At 39.2% G+C, this 21170-nt stretch overlaps 3 protein-coding genes across 3 annotated transcripts in view; 1 reads left to right on the forward strand and 2 right to left on the reverse strand.

Annotated features, from left to right (window-relative positions):
* The window catches only part of BTBD9 (BTB domain containing 9), a 108656-nt gene extending 101501 nt beyond the window's left edge, over nt 1-7155 (reverse strand). Inside the window, exons 1-2 of the mRNA XM_039697773.1 lie at nt 5884-7155; nt 4115-4281 (exon numbers count right to left, since the gene is read on the reverse strand). Of these exons, the coding sequence (XP_039553707.1) occupies nt 4115-4196 (82 nt within the window). The 5' untranslated portion in view covers nt 4197-4281; nt 5884-7155. The remainder of the gene's footprint in view (nt 1-4114; nt 4282-5883) is intronic.
* A 153-nt stretch (nt 7156-7308) lies between these two features.
* On the reverse strand, nt 7309-15507 carry GLO1 (glyoxalase I). Its single transcript, XM_039697777.1, has 6 exons — nt 14889-15507; nt 13824-13906; nt 12475-12615; nt 11369-11436; nt 10379-10468; nt 7309-8480 (listed from the first exon to the last, which is right to left on the reverse strand). Exons 1-6 carry the CDS (start codon nt 14967-14969, stop codon nt 8392-8394), a joined length of 552 nt encoding a protein of 183 aa, XP_039553711.1. The 5' UTR covers nt 14970-15507; the 3' UTR covers nt 7309-8391.
* Nucleotides 15508-17446: 1939 nt separating this feature from the next.
* DNAH8 (dynein axonemal heavy chain 8) overlaps nt 17447-21170 on the forward strand; it is a 116433-nt gene continuing 112709 nt past the window's right edge. The window contains 3 exon segments of the mRNA XM_039697688.1: nt 17447-17462; nt 18320-18513; nt 19134-19268. Coding sequence (XP_039553622.1) covers nt 17447-17462; nt 18320-18513; nt 19134-19268 — 345 coding nt within the window.

A 21170-nucleotide genomic window follows, 5' to 3' on the forward strand; every position in this document is an offset into this window, starting at 1 on the left:
TAATGACCATCCATATCTTCAGAGGTATCTTCCCTGCTCCAGTTACTAGACACTTTTCAAAATGGGCAGATATCCAGTGCTGAAGAAATGTGGTGTACCACACGAACCAAGAAAATGATGAGGCCATACCTTACACACACCTAACACATGAACCTTTCAAGTCAAATATTCATGACAGAAATACACTTTTAGATTCTACAGTAAAAATACTATGAGAAAAAACATGTTAAAAAAACCCCAAATAGACACACTTGGGGTTATTATTTGCACTTAAACACACGGAAATGCTTTATCCAAAATCAAGATACAGTGGAAATACAGTCCCAAAGAACCTCAAATGAAACTAAACAGAAAGTGATAGAAATAGAAAATAAAATTAAAGAAAAATACAGCATACTAAATCAATCATAGATCACAACACAAATGGGAACAAACCCCCAAGTTTCCACTGGCTGTCTCTGCTACTTGAATTAAAAGCTGTGTGCCTGTGAATCCACTACACCACAGAACCAGCAACACTGGCCAAGATACAGGAGACAGCCTAACCATGGGAACACAGAACACTGCAGTCATTCTTCTATCCTGGCATGAAAGCAAATTAATTTTCAAGGTTTCATAATAACAGACTATTTCTTCCATTTGCATTGGTTAACTTACAATTAGTTAAGACAATTTGGATTTATTCCACATACACTTCAAGTAAGATTTACTTTCTAACAAGCAAGATTAAGTTGATTACATCAGCCCAGCAACATCTGCTTGTACCAGCAATGCCACTTACCACAACATAATTGTTTGAGACTTTATAGACAATGATAAAATTGAAATGTCCTCGAAAGAAAACTTTTTATTACACTGAGGGAGAATACAAAGAGATTTTATTTGTTACTTAGCTGCAGTCTCAGGTCTGGGTACTCCTTGAAGAATTCCATACCACACCCATAATTGCTGTTGTTGATCTTCATTTGCAATAGTCAGGCAAACCAACTACATATGAATTATACATTATCAAGGAACTTGGTATTATCTCTCTTCTGCTAGTTTAAACATTTGTTGATTCAGGAAGCTGATTTATGATACTTCATCCATGTACAAATATTGGCACATTTTAATTTTACAATCTATTTTTATTTCAACTTTTTTACTACATTCTACTGCTTTGTTTCCTGAACCACATAAAAGTGAGAGACTGTAAAAGTAGTGAATACAAGGGAATGCCACCAGCTGCACATTAACTTTGCTTTCAGTAGCTGTGGATGCTGTCATGTGCCAATAGGGCAAAAATCTCAAGGGAAATTGTTTCTATTTAAAGTTAAAGAAACAAATAAAATCAAAAGCACACTTCCCTCTCAAGAACATATAAACCCCTGTCTAAACAAGTATCAGTGTCTATAAGAGGGCAAAATCTGAAGTGGGAACAGTTGCTAGTGACCTGAGAATGCCCAGTCCTTATGAACATCAAGATGATGAACGACAGCAAGCAATGAAAGGAAAAATTTAGATATTGCCCTGTGTGTAAGCAGCAAGAAAAATTTCTTCTGATGTGTAATGCTCTCCAAATTGCTGGTTCTACATACGATTCTGAACCACCAGTTTCAAACACAAATCTGCCGAGCACAGGAAATACAGGAGTCAAATGATGGCTACAAGCAGAGGAGGCCTTTCAAAGGCTTGAATGATCCAAATATTGGTCTCTGTCACCTTTACAAAACCATGTTTGTAACTTTTCTGTGCTATGGGGACCACCAGTATATTGAAGAAACATGCCAACTCATCTATTTTCTACTAGCACAGTTTTCCAACACAAATTTTGTCTGTATTGTGGATTTTTCATATAAAGCAGAGCAGTGAGACAGTCCTGCCTCCAATATATAGAACTAAATAATACATGGCTTCATATCTTCCTAGGATTAATTAATGGTAAAAATTCAGGCAACCCTTTAAATGATCTGTGCGTTTCTTGTTTGAGGAAGTAAAACTTAGTAACCTCTTTAGTCATGCCAAATTGCTATGAGCTCACAACTTCCCTGTATAGCTAAACATGCCTTTTTCTAGCTGTTATTCAAAAGTACTATTTATGATTAAAAAAAAAGATGGATGTTGCTAAGAACTAGGGCAGAACCCTTCCTGAAGCTCCCTCTGGCATCTCCTGTCATCAAACAACATCAGCTTTTCAGAGAATACAGGTGCTTACTCCTCCTGGCAGTCAAAGAACATGGCATTTGCAAGCCTGCTGCCAGCACCATAACCTATTTCCAGGAGGTATTCAGAGCTAATTAACTGCTTCAGGAGTCAGCTGCCGCAGCTTTGCTCATGACACAGAAATAAACAAACAAAAGTCTTCTCAGTGATTTTGAGGCACCATTAGAACTGCAACAATCTGAAAACGCATTTGTGCTTCAGGAGTCAGCTGCCACAGCTTTGGTCATGACACAGAAATAAACAAACAAAACAGTCTTCTCAGTGATTTTGAGGCACCATTAGAACTGCAACAATCTGAAAATGCATTTGTTAAGTCCTAAGGCCTACAAACCACTTCTCTGACCTCACTGAAAGACACGCTATTTGGTGGCCATCTTCAACAGTGAGCATGTGAAAAATGCAGCCCAGTATTTATGACATAAGGCAGCATGCAACACTACATAATGCGTGCTGTGCCTTGAGAAACAGCCACCCCTTCCATGCTTTCAGTTTCCTGTACTTCTGCTCAGCAGGTAATCTGTAACATGTTATGGAATACAAAAACATCATCTAGGAAATTCAGCAACGACATCCTTCCTTTCCATTCAGTTTCATTGAAAGATCAGCATTCAGTCTCTTCCCTCCCTCATTGAGGCTAACATTGAAGAATCCTCCGAAAAGCAGTGCTGCTTCAATGAAACATCAAAGTGTTGTTTTTCTACCAGGTGTAGAAAATTGAATATAAGAAATTAATCATAAATTATTTGAAGAAAAATTTTATATAACATGAGTAAAGAATGCTGACATAACTGATAGCTCTATCAAAACTTTAGAAATAAATGCAAGTAAACAGACTATTGCTAGAATTAATTTTTTCATTAAATAAGTCCAGTTTATAAACATTGAGCAAATAATTTCATACCTTTAAAACAACTAATTCCTACATACTCTAGTTTGCACCTAGCAAGCTAATACTTTTATCAGAATTACACAAAGAGAATTTTCTTAAATGTAATTCTTTTACACTGCTCTTGTATCTAAAAATTTGTACTCAGTTGATTGGATGGCACTTGAGTATTATTTTAATTTTTAAAAAATCATTACTTCATATATAGTAAATAAACTCCAGTAAAATATTACTTTAGTTTCAATTTCTATTACCACAGGCTCCCAGAATGTGATAGATGCAACAGTAACACTACTGTACAAACATAGCACTGGTTCAAATAATATGGTTTTTATATTTTCAATGGATACACATATGTCATTTCATAAATATATAATCTCAGGAAACAGAATTTTTAGTAAATACTTCAACATGCAGAGTGTAAATACTTTGGTTCTGTCAGAACCCTAGCTCCTTTGTACTTTTAAGTAACAATGGTTGGTTCAACCAAAGTTGAACCTGAGTGAAAATTGTAACGGGAAAAAAACCAAAACAAAACAAGTTTTGATACTTTGTAGCCAAGAACACAAATAACATAATCAACCCGTATTACTTTATAAATACAGAATTTGAAAGCTCATATAAGCGCAATTCACAGAACTTTCAAGTCTCATCTCCAACCCTTCTGCTGTGAAAGGACTAAAAGGAAAGCAGATGGTAACATTAATGGAAACTAACCACACCATCCAATCACAGCATTCTAAACAGCAATTTAGTACCAAAAAATGTTTTGACTCAAAGCATATGGGAAGTTATGCCCTGCTCATCAGCAAACACATTCCCGTCACTTAAGTGCTGTAGTGCTAACATTTTGCATTCCGCTCAGACGCTTTCCCGTCACAGAAGACGAGGAATAAGTTTAGCTAAGTACAAAGAACAATATACTTAGTGCAGACTATTTATTAACATATATATAATATTAACCTGGTTAAAATGGCATGTAAGAAAAACACTAAAATCTCAAGAAAACACACGAGGTCCACTCACCAGGGAAGCTGTCTGAAGACCTGCAGTGCGCGTAGCCTGTAGGCAGATTCCCCGCTTCCGGGAAATTAGGGTTCTTCGCCATTCTGAACAGCAGACAGATTGAACAGCAAGCTCATAGAAATCTTATTCAGCAACATCCAGCTGCACAGCAACAACTGGACCATTTCCTGGAACAATGCATGAAATACAGGCCATCAGAAACCATGAGCACAAAGCCTTAGGATGAAAGTGAGAGAGATGCGTATTTCTCAATTCAGCTTCTGGCAGAAATAAATTCTTTAAAAAGCCTTCAATTTTACAGGAGAATGTCTAAAAACAGAATACAGGAATAGTATTGCTGTTCTGAGTCATCATAATTTAATCCTGACTGTTAATATTTTTAACCATCACAGAAGACAGTAACACGATGCCATACTCATTATAAGCCAAAAAAAATTCCATCCTGGCATTTCTGCTCCAGCATCAATGTCCCTGAAAACACCATTTTCCCAGATGGGTGTCCTAATTATACCAGGTCTATACAAACTGTATCACACATGCTTTATTCCCTACACAGACAAAATTCTCCAAGTGTTCTTGCCTAACTACAGTTTTGGGGGTTCTGTTTGGGTTTTGGTGGTTGTTTTTTTTTACAAAACTTGAGGCAGCTGCAGACTTTTCTATTGCACAACACTTTTTTTAAACAGGAAACCAAAAAAAACCTGTAAGGTCAGGAAATGGAGAAATACAGAGGCTTGACTTGCTTAAATTCATAACTAACATAATGAGTCTCTCTCAACAACTGCAAATTACTGTCAACCTCCCCATCAAACCTTCCAGGAGGAAAACTAAACTGTATTTAATTTGCTAAAGGGATGATACCTTGATTTATGAATTCTGTCATAAGGGTCACTCTAATTTTCCTTATGGGACATGTTGAAGAGAACAAAGAAGGTGAAGGCACAAAAAAATATTTTAGGTAGTCTCATGACTAGAAAATAATCACACCTTAATCCTGAAACTCAAATCCAGGCTTTTTACAAATAACATCTCCTGGATTTTAAGGATCAAAAGGCAATATGTAAGTATCTTTCCTATAAGTAATGCATGTTGTCATGTTGGCCTGTGTTATTAAAATACATTGAAAAGCCATTCATGAAAATTCTTGGTGTCTTTTTTTTTTTGTTAAATTTGAGCAAACATCTCAACAGAACTGTTCCAGCACCTGATTTAGTTTTGTAACAGAAGACGCATCAAACACACCTGCTCTGTGAACAGGCTCCAATTAAACCCTAAACACATAAAAACTTAAATTATTCCAGCACAGGACTTTAAGAAGGTCTGTGCGCTGCGCTTTAAAAACATGAGCAAAAAGCATTGCTCGGCAAGCGAGATCACCGGCAGATTGCTAACAAGTTAAGATCAAGTTAGCTTTTTTAAAAGCTGATAATATGTCTTCTAAGCTACGAGTAATTTCAATGAATCACGGTAGTGCGTAACTCGCAGAGTGGTTAAACTACTACGACACCAAAACATCAGGGAAAAACACTGAGTACCGCCAGAGCGTCAAAACACTGAACTTATACTTTTTAAAGAATAAAATTCGCATCAGACGGCCACAGCACGGCCTGGAGAGGCCGGCCAGGGGCAGGACGAGGGGCGGCAGGTGGGGCGGGCGCGGAGCAGAGCCGGCGGTGCGCCCAAGGTCGCGCCCGGGCCAGCCGGGGCCGGGGCCGCCCGCAGCTCGGGAGGCGCCAGGGGAAGCGACCCCAGCCCGCTCGGCCGTTCACCGGCCCCGCCGCCGCCGAGGCCTCCTCCCCCCGCCCCGCCGCCGTTCATACGTCACCCGGCGGCGCACTGACGTCACCAAGCAGCAGCGGCCTGCGTGTGACGCAGGCGGGTCCCGCCGCGCCGCGGGAGCGCCGCCGCCGCCGCCCGGTTTCCTGCTCCGCCCCTGGAGCGCGGCGGGCGGGACGCGGCGGCGCTGCCGGACGGCGGGCACTGGGAAAGAGCGGCTGGTGTTTAACCTTCCCCGCCACCTGCCCGCTGCTCCTTGGCCGCGTTCAAAATCCCTGTTTCCTTGGTAGCGGCGTGCGTAGCTCCTGCCCTTCGCTGCGTGTCCTGCTTTCCTGCGTCAGGAGAGCTGCTCCCAGCGGGAATGGGGAATGTGGGCCTGTCGCTACGTAACCGTGAGAGTGACTTCTGTTCCACTGCATGAAGCTAAATTTAAGCCCTCCGAGAGGCAAAGCACTACACGCTATTTAATTCCATGCTTTATTTAGAAGATAGGAGCCCTTCCTTGGGAGAAGCAAAAATAGTGGCCTGTAATCAGTGAGAACATTAAACAATTTCAGAAGTTTTCCTCAATATTATCTAATATTGTTCTAAATATGTCTAAAATATATTTTAAGCGTTGAAGATTAAAAGACTTATCATTAACTGGTTGGGTTTTTCTGCTTATTAAGCAGAAAAGCTTTAGCATAGCCTGCTCCTACTTATGTAGTTATCCACTGGACTACATGATAGGCAAGGTGTCTGCTAATGCCTTTCCAAACAATTCCATGGGCTGCATGTGGGTGTTAATGTCTTTGAAATAGTTCCTAATGTCTCTACCAACTTCAAGCCCCAGGCTTGTTAGAGCCTAGACAATTTGACTCCTGAAACAGACAGTGGGTCCATGCACAAGCCTTAGTTTCTGAACTTTAGGGGAAAATGACATGTTTAAGGAGGAAATATGTGGTAGGCAGTTCAGGAAGGCTAAAGAGTGCAACATGTGACTGGGAGTTTATAACAGGCATGTGCCCCAGTGAACACTCTCCCTTTATTCGAATTTGAAGGACTCCTCTGTCTCCTTTGTGGACGCTGGCTTTCCATAGTGTGGCTTTTCTGCTCACATGGGGGCTTTCCAGGGTCCTTCCACTGTCTGGCACATGGCAGGAGGAACTGGAGTCACACCTCACCCAGTTTTTAGGTGACCAACTCCCTTTGGCACTGGCCAGCACCAGGCAATTGATGGGGTTCCCAAGACTGTCCAGGAGACCGACGAGAGGTGGACCAGGGAGGTCTGTGAAGAGTCCACAGGAAAGGACCACTGGAAATTTCACTGCTGAGTACAATGGTTCAAAACAGAATCCTCAAAGCAAAACACCATGCCTTTCAGTCATCTAGAATTCAACAAATAAGCAAAGCAACATGTCATGGTGCTTTAATATTCTTTGTAGTTTTCACCAGTGCTTTATTGGGAAGTGAACTGCAATGCAATTACACTATTCATTAGCCTTTGGTTACACTACACATTATTTGATAGCCGCATAACTGAAGAAGTTTGGTGCTGCTCAAACCAGAGTAAGACAAGGCAGAGGGTTTTTTATAATTTGTGTAACACATGGAAATGCTACATGTGTTCCTGCTGCTCACAGGTATGTACTATGAGCTATTGTTTTGGGAGGGCAGATCAAATGTCTAGTAGTAGGAAACTTGTTTCAGATACTCTTTTTCATTAATTTCCTAAGGCAGAACATACAGAGCATTTAAGTAAAACATGCCCCAAGCTTCTACTGAAAACAAAAATTATGAGCAAGTTGTTCCTAGTGTTGAAAGAGACAAGGGTCACTGTGAGTTAGCAACTATGAGACCTCTTCTCTTGGCAGTCAATCAGCAGTCAGAAGCTGAGCTGAAAGACTGAATTCTTTCTGCTGTACAGATTTATCCCCTCTGTAAACTTTCTTTTTCCAAGACTGCTTAAGGCTGCTCCTTAAAAGAGTTTTGTTTGGAATAATATAAGTAAGATTATGACTTTTATAAGCATGCTACTACTCCAGTCAGAATTAGCCTGAAATTTTATTTTCTAGTATATGAGATGGGACATGAAGCCTTCAGGATCTTCTGACTTCATAAAAAAATATACTGAAGTTTCTTTTTGCCTCCTCATTGATGCTCGTCAGTAGTAACACAGTAGTTGTTGTCGTTGCTACTTTAAATCCAATCAGTGTGAGATGCAGTGAGCTTCTGGTAACAAATCTTTTGACAGTGTTTATTGAAATATTAACATAATGAATGTTCAAGAGGAGAATCTGTGTAAGTGCTCTTCCAGAAAATGATTCAGTATTCCTAACTGGAAAGAATTTGCAGTGGAATCACAGGACAAGAGAAAAGGAATCCAGGTGAGGTCCCAGGGGATAGTTTTGGAGCAGACTCTAAACATGACTGATTCATCTCTATTAAGCAAATTTCATAAACATCTGTTACAGATTTTCTCCAGGAATCTGAAAGTGGGTCTCTCTTATACTTCACTAGCACTAAGTGAGAGTCACCATGTGGTTAGGATTCAAAATTTCAATCCAGTAGCCATCAGGATCCTGAACAAATGCAAGTCCTTTCATTTTACCTATTAGGGAAAAAAAAAAAAAGACAAAATTAAGACTACATGACTGTTTCTAATGTAGTGTTTCTAATGTCAAATTGTCAAATATAACTAACTTGAAAAATATTTTTCCTTTTGCATGAGAATTAGTTCAAATTTAGACAGATAATTCTAAAAACATCCAGATTAGTTTTTAATTTGCATTAGATCTCTGTATGCAAAACTGTCAATCCTAATCTCAATAAAGCTGTAGTTAAAAGTCACTTCAGAATTCCATCTTTTGTTGATTGAAATTTTTTGCATGGACCCTGTAACTGTTCATCCTCAAAATTCAGGAAAATATTTTTGTGCTCTGGGGATGTTTTGATATATGTTCTTGAACTGCCTTTGCTGGTATAAAATCCTGTGTTCCTCTGACCTCTTCATTTCCCATCATTCCTGACTCCACACTGAAATTTTGCCATAGAATTGTTACCTCTGACATGATTTACAGTACACTTCTGCATCAATTCATAAAGCAAAGAAATGCAGGATAGGATTGTTATAAATGTTACTGTTGGAAAACATATTATTCCTTAAAACAGGGTCCCCAAAAGTTGTTTTCAACAGTAGATCAGGATAGCACAGCTTAACATGTTATCTTTGAAGTGTTAACCACACACTTGTAGTATACTTGCTCCATGAAGTTGTGTACTGTAACAGACCCAGCGTAGCTCCTAATATATTCTAGTCACAAAAACAACTGAGAAACAGATGTTTGATCAGTAAGGCAGGAAAATAAACGCCATGCTTGATCTCCCAGCCTGCTCTGCAAACAATGTGAAGCCAAAAACTCCCTCCTCCTCCTCCTTGGCATTTGCTGCATCAATTTTCTTTCTGAATTTTAAAAAAGAGCTTTTGCTCTGCCCCCACCCTTTGTCTGCTTCAAGAGTTCTTTCTTGTGATTCCCTCCATTTATAGTCTAAGCTTGTTCTTCTATGTACTTTAATTCCTACCACTGCACAGCTCTTAAGTCAGCAACTCTCATTTCAAGCCTCTCATCGTTTAACAGACAAATTTAAAAAGGCTCAGAAACTCTAAAATGCTAGAAATACCAAGATCTATTCTTAATTCAAGAAATCAAGTTAAGTTTTCAGCTATACTTCTTATTTTGCTTCAGCTGAGAACACAGTGAATAACATGAAAATCACTTAAATCTCTTTTCAATTACTAGTATTACATGTCTGTTTTTGAATGCATCAATCCTAAAGATCTCATGAGGTCTTTTCATGAAAGAGAATCCAACTGAAAAATGCAAGACCTCTCACCACTTCTGCATTTTGCAATACTTTTCACATACACATTCTTTGCTTATATACTCTCTAGATATTTGTGCTATACGTTATGCAAGTCCATTATGAAAAAGACTAACGGGGCTATTCCTACCAAAGCTCAAAGAACAGTTAAAAATATAATAACTAGTAGGTTGTATAGTAGGTGTTAGGTAGATTTACATTAAAATGGCCAGAAAAGTCAAGAATGACTCAGTTTAAATGAGTGGGAACTATGTTTTCTGACTTTTTTTCCCAAGACAAGAACCAAGCAGATGTGCCATGTGAATTTTTTCCATGTTACATTGAATTCTGTAACGACTCTAGGCAGCAGTATACATGACATGTAAACTATGACACCAAGAGAGAATGTGAATGTTACTGAAGGTCAGGCTGCATATAGAAGGTACGTAGCAGACTGATGTATTATTATATGGATCTATTGCCACTTTTGCCCACTCTAGAAGGCACTCCAGGGGTAACTGCTTCTAGAAAGCTCTAAGCAGTGGCAACTCCTAGCAACACATGACCCAGCTTTCCAGGAAGATCTCATAGAGAGACTATATTAAAATCAAAGAAAAAAAATTACTTGCATTTCTGATCAAGACTTACCATCATCTGGTTTCTTCACAAATTTCACTCCTAGCTCTTCAAACCTCTTACAAGCTTTATAGACATCAGGAACAGCAATTCCGATGTGTCCTGTGCAAGAAGGTAAAAAGGGTGAAATGCATTATAAATATTGCTGAGTGTTCTGTGAAAGAAGTTAGTTTAGTATTTCATGCTGTAGTTCACATAAGGTGTGACTGTATTTAAGAAAGAATTCCAGAAAGAGCATTTTGGGTATTAACATTATTCTTTAAACAGTTGTCTTTTGATAATGTCTTTTAATTATGAAAGTTAGAGTTGAAGTATCTTGTGTTGTTTAGAAAAGATCTTTATTTAGAACAGGAAAAAATAAGATTTTCAATCAAACTGTTGTATCAGTATGTTCTTCCTTGAAGTGCAGCTCCATAACAGGATTTTGTTGTATTTGCTCTGTTTAACAGCACATGGAGTTTATCATTAATGCTGTTTTTGAAGAGACTGACACTAGTGCTATGCAAGGACTGAGCTTACAAATCACTTCAGGAGCTTTAAATGTCAGGTGGCTGGACCAAGTGTGAAAACTTATTTCACAGCAGTGACCTTTCAAGCACTCAGAGTATCAAATCAAGCCACACAAATAATATCCTCAGTGCTACAAACCAACGGAATTGTCCTTCTACCTTACAATCATTAACTAGTGGATTATACAGCAGATATCCAAGATTAAATCAGTTCAAGCACCATGATAATCTAATACACAACCACAACTGATGTTCTTCACTCAGTAGTTACAATTAGCATGTGTTTGCTTGCCAAAGGATTAGATTCTTGATAAAGAATGTAACAATGGCTCACTACTCTGAAACACACTGCTTCATTTATTTTCATCATCCTTCAGAGTATACATGTTGAAAGAAGAGACATAAAGGATGAAAGGCAAGTTCCCTATTTTCCAAGAGTTAGTACATTTTATTTCAAAACTTAAAAACTATAAACACAAGACTAAAGACCTACCAAATCCTCGGGGATCTGAATTGCCATTGTGGTAAGACTGACTGTCATCATTTTCAGTGCCCCAGTTGCTGTAAGAAGTAATTATTACATATTGAAGAAAAGCATTAAAATTAATTAATCCTAAATGTTCAGTTTCCTTGGGGAGGGTAAGTTGTTGCTCCTAAAAAACCAGAGAATTTCAACTGTTTGCTGCCTTCATTAAACTGCGAAGATCCTCCCTAGTCATGGGCTCCAGGGATGGTCTTGGGACTAATCCAGTCATGTTCACATTCCTTCACAATTATTTAGGCTCTACATTTGAATGAGTCAGGAATACTCCTGTCTCATTCAGATTAGAGAGGTTTTGTTGCACAGATCAGTTGAACTACCCATCAATGGGGAACAGCAAGTGAGGGTAGCAGGTCCTGCAGTTAAGTGAAACAGCATTTGGGAGATTGTGTCTGCACAATTATAATGATTAGCAGCATTAACCAAATTGTCCTGTTTACAGGAAGCACATGTTTTGACTTAATACTCCTTCAGATTAGATTCCAAATGCAACAGTTACCCATTATTAGCTGCTTTGGGGATCCAAAGAAAGGTCCCTAAATTACGTACCCAGATAGCATGCATATAAAATATACCAAGTACTCTTTCATATTAATGTACATCTAGCAGTTTGAAAGAGCTCTGCAAGAGGAAGATTAACCTTTCCAAGTATCCAGTCTCGGATGTATTTCAAGTTTCTATGACAGTGAAGATGTATCCACAGTAATCATTAAATTCTTATTCAATCTAATGGGATTTACACTAATCCAATACTGTTTAATCACTGTTAGCAAAGTATCATCTCTATTAAGAAAGGTCCCTAAATTACGTACTCAGCATGCATATAAAATACACCAAGTACTCTTTCATATTAATGTACACCTAGCAGTTTGAAAGAGCTCTGCAAGAGGAAGATTAACCTTTCCAAGTATCCAATCTCGGATGTATTTCAAGTTTCTACGACAGTGAAGATGTATCCACAGTAATCATTAAATTCTTATTCAATCTAATGGGATTTACACTAATCCAATACTGTTTAATCACTGTTAGCAAAGTGTCATCTCTATGTAAATACTTACTGTGTCAGTTCAAGTGTAGCTTTTCTAGAGAAGGTCCAAGGTGTTCTCTCAGCTTTATCTTTCGGGATATCATTTTTATCTTCATACCCCAGGAAAAAGAGTGAGAACTTCATAGTAGGAAAGTCAAATTTTTGAAGCAGTCTAAAGGGCAATATTAGTTTGAAATAGTAACTTAAAAGGGTAGTCAGGTAGCTTGTAAATAAACCAAGATGCTTCCCCCATAGAAAAGTTATTTCCATGAATTTTTGTTCTTCTATAATCCACACCTTAAAATAGCTACATTTTAAAATATCAAATAAAAATACTCCAGAACACATTACAAACCTAAAAAATTTAAAATAATCAGATGTTTAAAAACCAAACTACCAGTAACTGAATAGAAAAGTCAGTACAAAGGCTTGGACATTCAGATTGTCACGCTGTTACTTGACTGTGTTTTCATAGGAAAATCTTTAACCACTTTCAAATTTCACCAAGGAGTAACAGTATCTACTTTGAATTTTACTCAATCTAGAGAGCTCACTGGTACCAGACAAAGTGTAAGAACACAGCAAACATTTAAATGAAATACATTTACAGTTTCAATAGCCACCTATAAGGATAAAATCCCTTTCAGATATGACAATTTAATAAATTAAAAATACACGAAGCATACATTTTATGTAGGACATTTAACTGGAAAAAGTAGGCATGCAAAATTAATCTTATTTCTTTTTTACAAGGCATTTTTTGTTTTCACACATTTTCGCTACAGTGGAAGTAATTTATTTTACTTTACTCTGCACTCATATCAAGATGTTTACAAACAAAACAGTATTTTGTTTTGAAATAACTCAATTACTAAGAATGCACAAAAAGCCCCAGCATAAACGTGTTAAGCTACTGCATGGCATCTGCCTTCCAAAAGCCCTCTCGAAAAGACTGAGCCTGGACTTTGTCTTCATCCTTTATTGATTTATTCTCATGTGACTGGAGGTAGTCATAAGCCACCTCTGAGAGCTAGCAGAAAAGAATTAATTTCATGATTTTTAACAATGACTCCTCATTATAAGCACAGTAATAAAAGTTACCAGTTAGCTGCAGGCTCAGTGAAGAGGAAGTAAGCAAGTTGTACCCTGATAATTAATGACCTATTTAAGAAAAAAAGAAATTTCTAGTCAAGGCCAATATTAGTTCATTTGCAGCTTAGGCAGCTACAGCTTACTGCCAGAACATCCAACTAAGCATCAGCTGATGGGACAGCATTGTTATGTGGTTAGACCAATTAGTAGAATTACATTAAAAAAAAATTATTTTCAGAAGAACAGAAAAAACCCCCAAACTTATCACAGCATACAAATTCTACTCACGTCATTCCAAGTACCCTTGTATAAAAATCCAATGATTTCTTAGGATCCTTTACTCTTAACATTGTCTGCTGAAATATAAAATCCTGTGGGGAAAAAAGGTTTATACTTTATACATCAGGCAGAATTGAATTATGGGTATTAACAAAGATGCCAGTTACTAACAAGTCTGAAACCTGGAGGTTCAGAAGTAACAAAGAGAATTACTTCAAGTGCAAATAAAACTTTTTGTCCTAATTCTATACATACAAATTTGTGTTAAATACATACATCTTTGTAATGTAATGTTTAAAATAAATAAACAATCCCATGAGTGGTATCATTCAATATGTATTATCAGATGCATCAAAATAGAGCATCCTTACATTTATTATTCTTTTATGGAGCTGTAGCATACATCAACAACTGCACACACAAGTGCAACAGCCACATGAATATTCAATATTGAGCCTCCTAGACTCCTGAGCTCATTACTTATATTATTTCATGGCACAGGTATTGAACATCTGTCAAACTGGATTATATCTTGGCAGCAAAACCAGCCTACCACTCTGTAAGGATATTTTCTTTAAGTCCCAAGGTAACTATATAACAAGAGCCTTGTGAACGATCAAGGGGATAAAAAGTGAATGGTGTAATAGTTGACAGAGGTAACGGGAAAAAAAAAAATTCAACTACTGTGTTCTCCTAATAAAAAGTAAAAAGGTTTGGGGCATTTTGACGGATTTTTCTGTGCCGCCCGGGCCGGGACCGGCCGAAGCGCCCGGAGCGCTCGCTCAGAGCCGGGACAGCCGCGGGCCCGGCCGAGTGCGCCCCGCGGGGTTCAGGGGCTCACAGCGACCGGCCGGCCCGGCCGCCCCTGCCCACGACCCCGAACCCCGCAGGGCTGCCCGGCAGACAGGCACCAGGGCAGCGCCGGGCCCGGCCACACTTCGCTGCCCCGCGGGGCCCGGCCCGGCCCCATGCCGGCTCCCACGCCCCGCACGTCCGCCCGCTGCGGCGCCGTGAGGCGAACGGGGAGGAGCGGGCGCCACAGCCCCGGGCGCGCCGTCACCCCAACCGGCCCACCTTGGTGCTGGCATCCGGCTCCGAGCAGGCAGCGTAGGCTGCCTCGTCCGTGAGCCCGCTGGGTTCCGCGGGGGCCGCCATGTCGGGAGAGGAGGAGGAGGAGGAAGGGGAGGAGGAGGAGACGGGAAGGCGGTGCTGCGCCCCGCTGCGCCCCACGGCACCAGCCGCTCCGTCGCAAGGATGCCCGAGGAGTCTTGCAGAGGTGTGGGATCAGATCGAGGTCTGCCAGTCATCCCTACTTCACAGCGAGCCCCCGAAGCTCTGAATCAAGCTTTTAAATTTTTGTTTTTCCGCTAGTCAGTAGTTTTATCTGCACAGTTATGATTAAACAACTACATTGTCAACGTCGTCTGCTTGGCTGATCTTCTGTTTTAAGGAAAAGAGGAAGCAATCCTAAAATGAATGGGCTGTCTGGACTAGAGCCACCAAGAGTGAAGTCAGCAAAACTGAGCAGTAAGTGGGAAAAAATAATCCCAGCAATGGGCAATCGTGACTGCTGACTCATTGACCACCCACTCAAAACGGAGCCTGGACTCAAATGGAAGAAAGAATTGGACTAATTATCATCAGAAGTGAGAGCAAACTAGCAAATAAGGAGTTGAGCACTAATTGATAGCAAGATTATGTAATTTGTAACTAATGAATGCTGATGCTTTTGTTTGTTGAAATTTATAAGTATTGTAAAGTTTTGATTATTTTGAGCATTTTGTGTATTACCACCTAGCTCCCTACTTGGAGCAAACTAGAATAAAAAATAGAAATACCTTGCCTCAATGTGTGAATTGATGCTGCACAGGTAACGAGCCTGTGTTCAGGACAACACAAGGACCAAAGGGAAGGAACTTCCCTGACTGTGGCTTTACTTAGCTGAAATGTGGCATGAAAGCGAGGATCTCCTATGGTGACCTGATGATGCATCCCTCCAGTTGCCACCGGGAGGCCAAGTACCACACCAGTGCCAGAGCAGACACAGCTGATAACCCAGCTCCTCTGGGATGGTGGTGCTTTATGTAAATCCCGGCAGTTGCGGGCTCTTTGGGAATCCTGGCCTTCTTTAGTGTTGACAGTTGTTAGTGTTGGCTGTTTTGGAATCACGGCAGCCTGGGTTTAGTGTTGATTTCTGCTTTTGCCTCCAGGTGCTGGGAAAAGATTTCAAGTAGCATTTGTCACAGAATTGCAGAATTGAGCAGATTGGAACGTACCACAGTGGATCTGTTCCTATTTCCCTGCTCACGCAGTGTTATCCCAGAGTACATTGTGTCCAGATGGTTTTTGAATATCTTCAGGAAGGGACACTCCACAACCTTTCTGAGCAATTTGTTCCAGGGCTCAGTCACTCTCACATTAAGAACTTTCTCATATTCTGGTGGAACTTCCTGTGCATCCCTTTTTGTCTTTTATCCCTTATCCCATTGCTTGGCACTCCAGAGAAGAGCCTGGAATCATCCTCTTGGCAAGCCCATCTGACCCCCCTTTATTTATACACTTTGATGAGGCCCTCTTTCAGACGTCTCTTCACCCTCTGGAGTTACACGTTGTCCTTTAGTATAAAAATATAATTTCAGGCCCAATGTGAAGGATAATATTTCTATCAAAGACACAGAATGAAAACCAGGACTGAATACCCTGTGTGGGGAAAAGAATTAAAACTCCACACGAATTAAAACTCCATCGAAAGCAAAGCACTTCGGCAGCGCCGAGCTCACTCTGCGTTACTCGGGTAACTTCCACAGGCGCATTTACCCACACGGCCCGCGCGGCCAAGCGGTTCCCAGGCACACGAGCTCTCTACGGTGGAATGGCCGTTCGGGCTTTGGGGGCCGGATTCGGGCCGGCCGTGCGCGGGCCGGCCGTGCGCAGCGCCCTCGGAGCCCCGCGGCTGCCGGGGGCGTTGGAGCGGCCGGCCCGAGCCCGGCCCGCAGCGGTTACGGGCTCCCGGTACCGGCCCGGCCGCTCCGTCCGCTCCGCCCGCTGAGGGGGCTCGGGGAGCCGGCCCTGTGAGGAAACACAGCTCCGGCCAGGTCGGCGAGGGTCTTGGCCCGCGTCTGTCTCTCTCATCATCCCAAATTGCATGCCAAAGCTGAAGTGCAGGCTAAGGCAGCTCAGCTTTTCAGAAGAGAGCCGCAAGGCTGTATTCTCAATACTCGGGAACCCTCCACTTCTTCTTCCCTCTCATTCTCCTTCAGCCCTAAGATGATACATGCTGGAAGCCAGACCTACTTTCCTTGAATGAACAGTTCCTGTAGAGAAGGTTTGGGGCATCCTGGAGGGAAGGAAAGGAGGTTTTGACATAAAAGCATGTTTGTTATTCCAGCCGGGAGAAAGGGGCAGATAGAGCTCACATAGGTTTTTGAAAGTGTGAGACTCGCACCTGGACCGCCAGGTATCTTGAATATAGGTTTTGGAGAGCCAGGGACAATGCAGCCTTTATGAGTTTTTTAAAGAAAGCTGCGAGAACCCCAGCTCTCTCATCTTGTGCTTTAGGGGAAAGTATCAGCTAAAAGCGAACCAGTTAAATGGCAGGGAAATGAGCATCCAACATATTCCACTGGAGTGGAATGATCAAGGAGGAAAGTACCACTGCTAACCTTGTAGATGACCAAGCCAGTCATAGAAACATGAAGAAAAAGAAATAAATATAATTAATTTACATTTCACTTGGGGTTTTTTTGTGACTTTCCTAAATTTTTTTGCCTTTTTTTTTTTTTTGGTGGTGCATTTGCTTCAAGAAACAGATGAACACTTTCTGTAGCAGGTGATTGCATGCCTAAAAACATCAGCAAATTTTTCACCTATTACATGGGCAAAAATAAGGAGCAAGTAATGCACAACCAGGTGTTGCTTTTCAAGTGTTGCTTTTCATGTCTTGCTCTTTGAGTTTTCATTTCCCAAATCAGATAATAATGGCTAAGAGAGTGTATAACACTGTTACAGCAGTAGGAGGCTGCTCTTAGGCCTCATAATAACTGTTTCTTGGTAGTTATCTTGATACTTATTGTAATTGTACACTGAACAGAATAGCAATTTCTGTGTATGCAAGTCTTTTCTAAGTTGCTGAATTTAGGTATATATTTTAGAAACCACAATGAAATATGTTATTTCTGTTTGAAGCCATTTCTCAGTAATCAGATATGCACTGAAATTATTTTTATTTTAAAACATATTTATTTTATAGAGATGCATTCACTCCACAAAACGCACATGTATGAAAAATTGTTTATAAAAAATATCTTGATCCTTATCTTGACATTTGTAACCTATCATAAAAATGTATATAATATCTGATATTTTAAGAACTGGAAGAAGATTTGATGAGGCTATTAAATTTATATACCTGGAAAGTCAGATTTGCGATGCTCCCGTCTTCTGCGAAAAGTAGACTTGAAATGTCTGGATTGTTATAAACATGATCTTCTCTTTTCAAATTTCAGATTTTAGAATGGCAGGGGTACGAAAAAATTCTAAAAAAGGTTCAGCTACTGCAGAGGAAGTAGCCAGATTTTCTCAAACGGCTCAACGTTTAGGGAGCCTTTCCTCTTCGTCTCGTTCTTTTGGAAGTCAAAGTTTTTCTAAGATTTACCGCCCTAGTGGAGTTCCGAGCGTGCAAAGCCACAAAGCAAGAAAGGTTATAAGTTTCTGATTCTTTCCTCAGAATATTAAATTCAGTTTATATTAATCATTAGTTTAAATCTTTTATTTATTTATTTTATTTTTGTTTAGACTCAGTTATTTTACTAAATTATTTCTGGCAGAAAGTATTTTTTCCCATGTTTGTAATATTTTAAAATTTTTAAGTAATAGAAGTCAGAAGCAGGAGATATTAGCTGAATAATTTACATAGAAGCAAAGCTGTATTCAGCTTAGTTCCTGCAAATATTTACCCACGCTAGCTACTTTTTTTTTAAATGGCTGTTTAACCTTTTTGTATTAATTTAATAAATTGAAATTTTGATAGTGAACAAGGAAGCCAGTTAAGGTCACATAAAAATCTTAAAATCTGACTGTAATATTCTTAATGTTTGTTTTCCTTGACATATCCTCAGATTTGACTTCACATCTTATAATAATACTTAATAATTTGTTCTTCTCTTAGACTCTGAAAATTTAGATATTTCTAAAATTAGGGCATTTTGCAGCTGTAAATACAAGACAGTAGATTTTAGCATTAGTTGCAAGTTAAGTAGAAGGTAATTGTTGTGATCACTTAATTTATTTTTAGCTTGAAAGTCTTGCTTTATGTTTTAGATTCAATATGAAAAAGCAAGAGAAGATCGAAGAGCAAAAGTTAATGCTTCATATAAATACATATTTGAAGTTCTCAGTGCCAGTGTAGGCTTAGACTTAACAACTGTGGAGGAAATGATATTGGACGTCCCTTCGGTGAGTCTGTTCTGTATGCCTGTTTATTTAAATTTTTATTTAAAATATGTAGCGGATTACCCCTTTGATAGAAAGTTATCCATCATTTTGATTGTTTCTGCCAGAAAATGTGATTACTAAGGCACACAATCATCTAAAACGATACCTGACTAAATCTTTCAGCTGAGTTTCCCGGCAGATTTGCAAATATCCCCAATTTTTGATTGTGGCTTTTTCATCTTTCTTACCTCAAGAAAAATATAAATACTGCTGTTATTTTGATTGAAGGGTTTCTTTTCACATCTACCAGTTCCAAACAGTTTCATCCATCTCAGACTGACTTTATTATCTTCTAATTATGATCACTTTTGTTTGTTAGGCAAGTTCTCAATGAAATTATAGGATTGTGCAAAAGTGTAACTTACGGGAGCATTTTGAAAATTGGCATGTTGTTAGTGATAAGAAGGAAGATTAATCTTGCACCTTTAAATATTATGGAAATATTTGAAAGACCCACTAAGAAATTTCAGTTTTGAGTGCTTTATTTATGTTTGGATGTTTAAAAGATTGGGTTAAGTGGGTTTGCAGAGTGTATAGATCTCAAATCTATGGAAATTCTGAAAGCTTTCATTATTTTTGTGTGTTTAGTGTTGTCTTTCATGATGTTTCAAAGTGATTAAACAAACAGGAGGAAACCGTTAAACTGTACTTTTAATAGATTATTAAAACTCAGTATGGCTGTTGTGAAAAGACACGACTCAACTTCCCTGATTACATTTTTGTTATTTGGCTGTTGTTGCACCTGATTGATGTTACTTTTGCTGTAAAGAGATATTTGACTTAGCATTTAAAACTCAGCCAGATAGTCTCTCCTTTGATGAAACAAGTTAATTCTTAGAATTTGAGTTTTACAATTAAAAGCCAAATTTAGCCTTAATCCAAATGTGTTTAGATTGCATTTGTTTATTGATATTTTTATATAATAAAATGTACTTAGCCTCATTTGTTTGTTTTTTTCTGCTTACACAACAGAGAGGTGTGCAAAGTATTGCCCCTTTTTTACATTTCCTAAATGATACATAGTTTGAAATCATTCTGATTTAATGTGAAACTGCTGTTCTACACCAAGTTTGACTAATCCCAGCACTTGAGAAATTGAGAAACTTTGGGTTCTTGAGGGATTTTTTTGTATTTGGTTTTGGTCTGGAGTTTTTCTGTTTGTTTATTTTTTTTTGGGGTTTGGTTGCGTTGGGGGTTTTTTTAGCTGTCACCAGGATCACCTGAAAAATTATTGTGGTTGAATATTTTCCTGCTCCCAGTTTTACTTTATTTATAAACAGTTTAGGCTGTTGGGGCTGTTTCAACATTGTCCCTCACCAAATTGTCATTTAATAAATTCCCATAAACATATGATTTGATAGCCATGAGTTAGCTTTTGCCCTCTAAAGTGCTAGCCTGCATATATATTCACACAGTGGGTGTGAGAACCACATGGACTTCAAACAGCAGAATTATTCTTTGCAGAATCAGTAGCTGTGGGAACAGTTCACATCTTACGTTCTGTGTAGAATCATACTAGCCTCAAAGTTACTGTTTGTTCTCCTTTTCTTCACAAGCTGGAGTTCTTCTTGTAGTAGTGAATTTTTTCCTGCTTTTTGTCACTGCATTTCAGCACTTTGACAATTCTTTCCTTCATTATTTTGAGGGTGTCTCTTTTTAATGATTTTTTCTCTGCTTTAACCTTATTATTCACTAGTGCTGTTAACAAAAATGAAATGCACTTCTAGAGCTGGCTTGCTTTTACTTCTTTTATTTTCATGCAATATCTTCTCACAAGAGTGGCTTTAAGTTCCATCAACCTGGGTGTCACTCATTTTCCCATCACTGTTCTGATTCAGCTTTAATATTTGTTTATTTGGGGGA

The sequence above is a fragment of the Passer montanus genome, unplaced genomic scaffold (assembly GCF_014805655.1).
Source record: "Passer montanus isolate IOZ18808 unplaced genomic scaffold, ASM1480565v1 scaffold12, whole genome shotgun sequence".
Lineage (NCBI taxonomy): Eukaryota > Metazoa > Chordata > Aves > Passeriformes > Passeridae > Passer > Passer montanus.

Coding starts and splice junctions, on each gene's coding strand:
- GLO1 (XM_039697777.1), bottom strand. CDS start 14,969: ATGGCGGCCCCCGCGGAACCCAGCGGGCTCACGGACGAGGCAGCCTAC. Junction 12,616..13,823: donor ACAAGGGTACTTGGAATGAC/GTGAGTAGAATT, acceptor ATTGCCCTTTAG/ACTGCTTCAAAAATTTGACT. Junction 11,437..12,474: donor GCTACACTTGAACTGACACA/GTAAGTATTTAC, acceptor TACTTCTTACAG/CAACTGGGGCACTGAAAATG.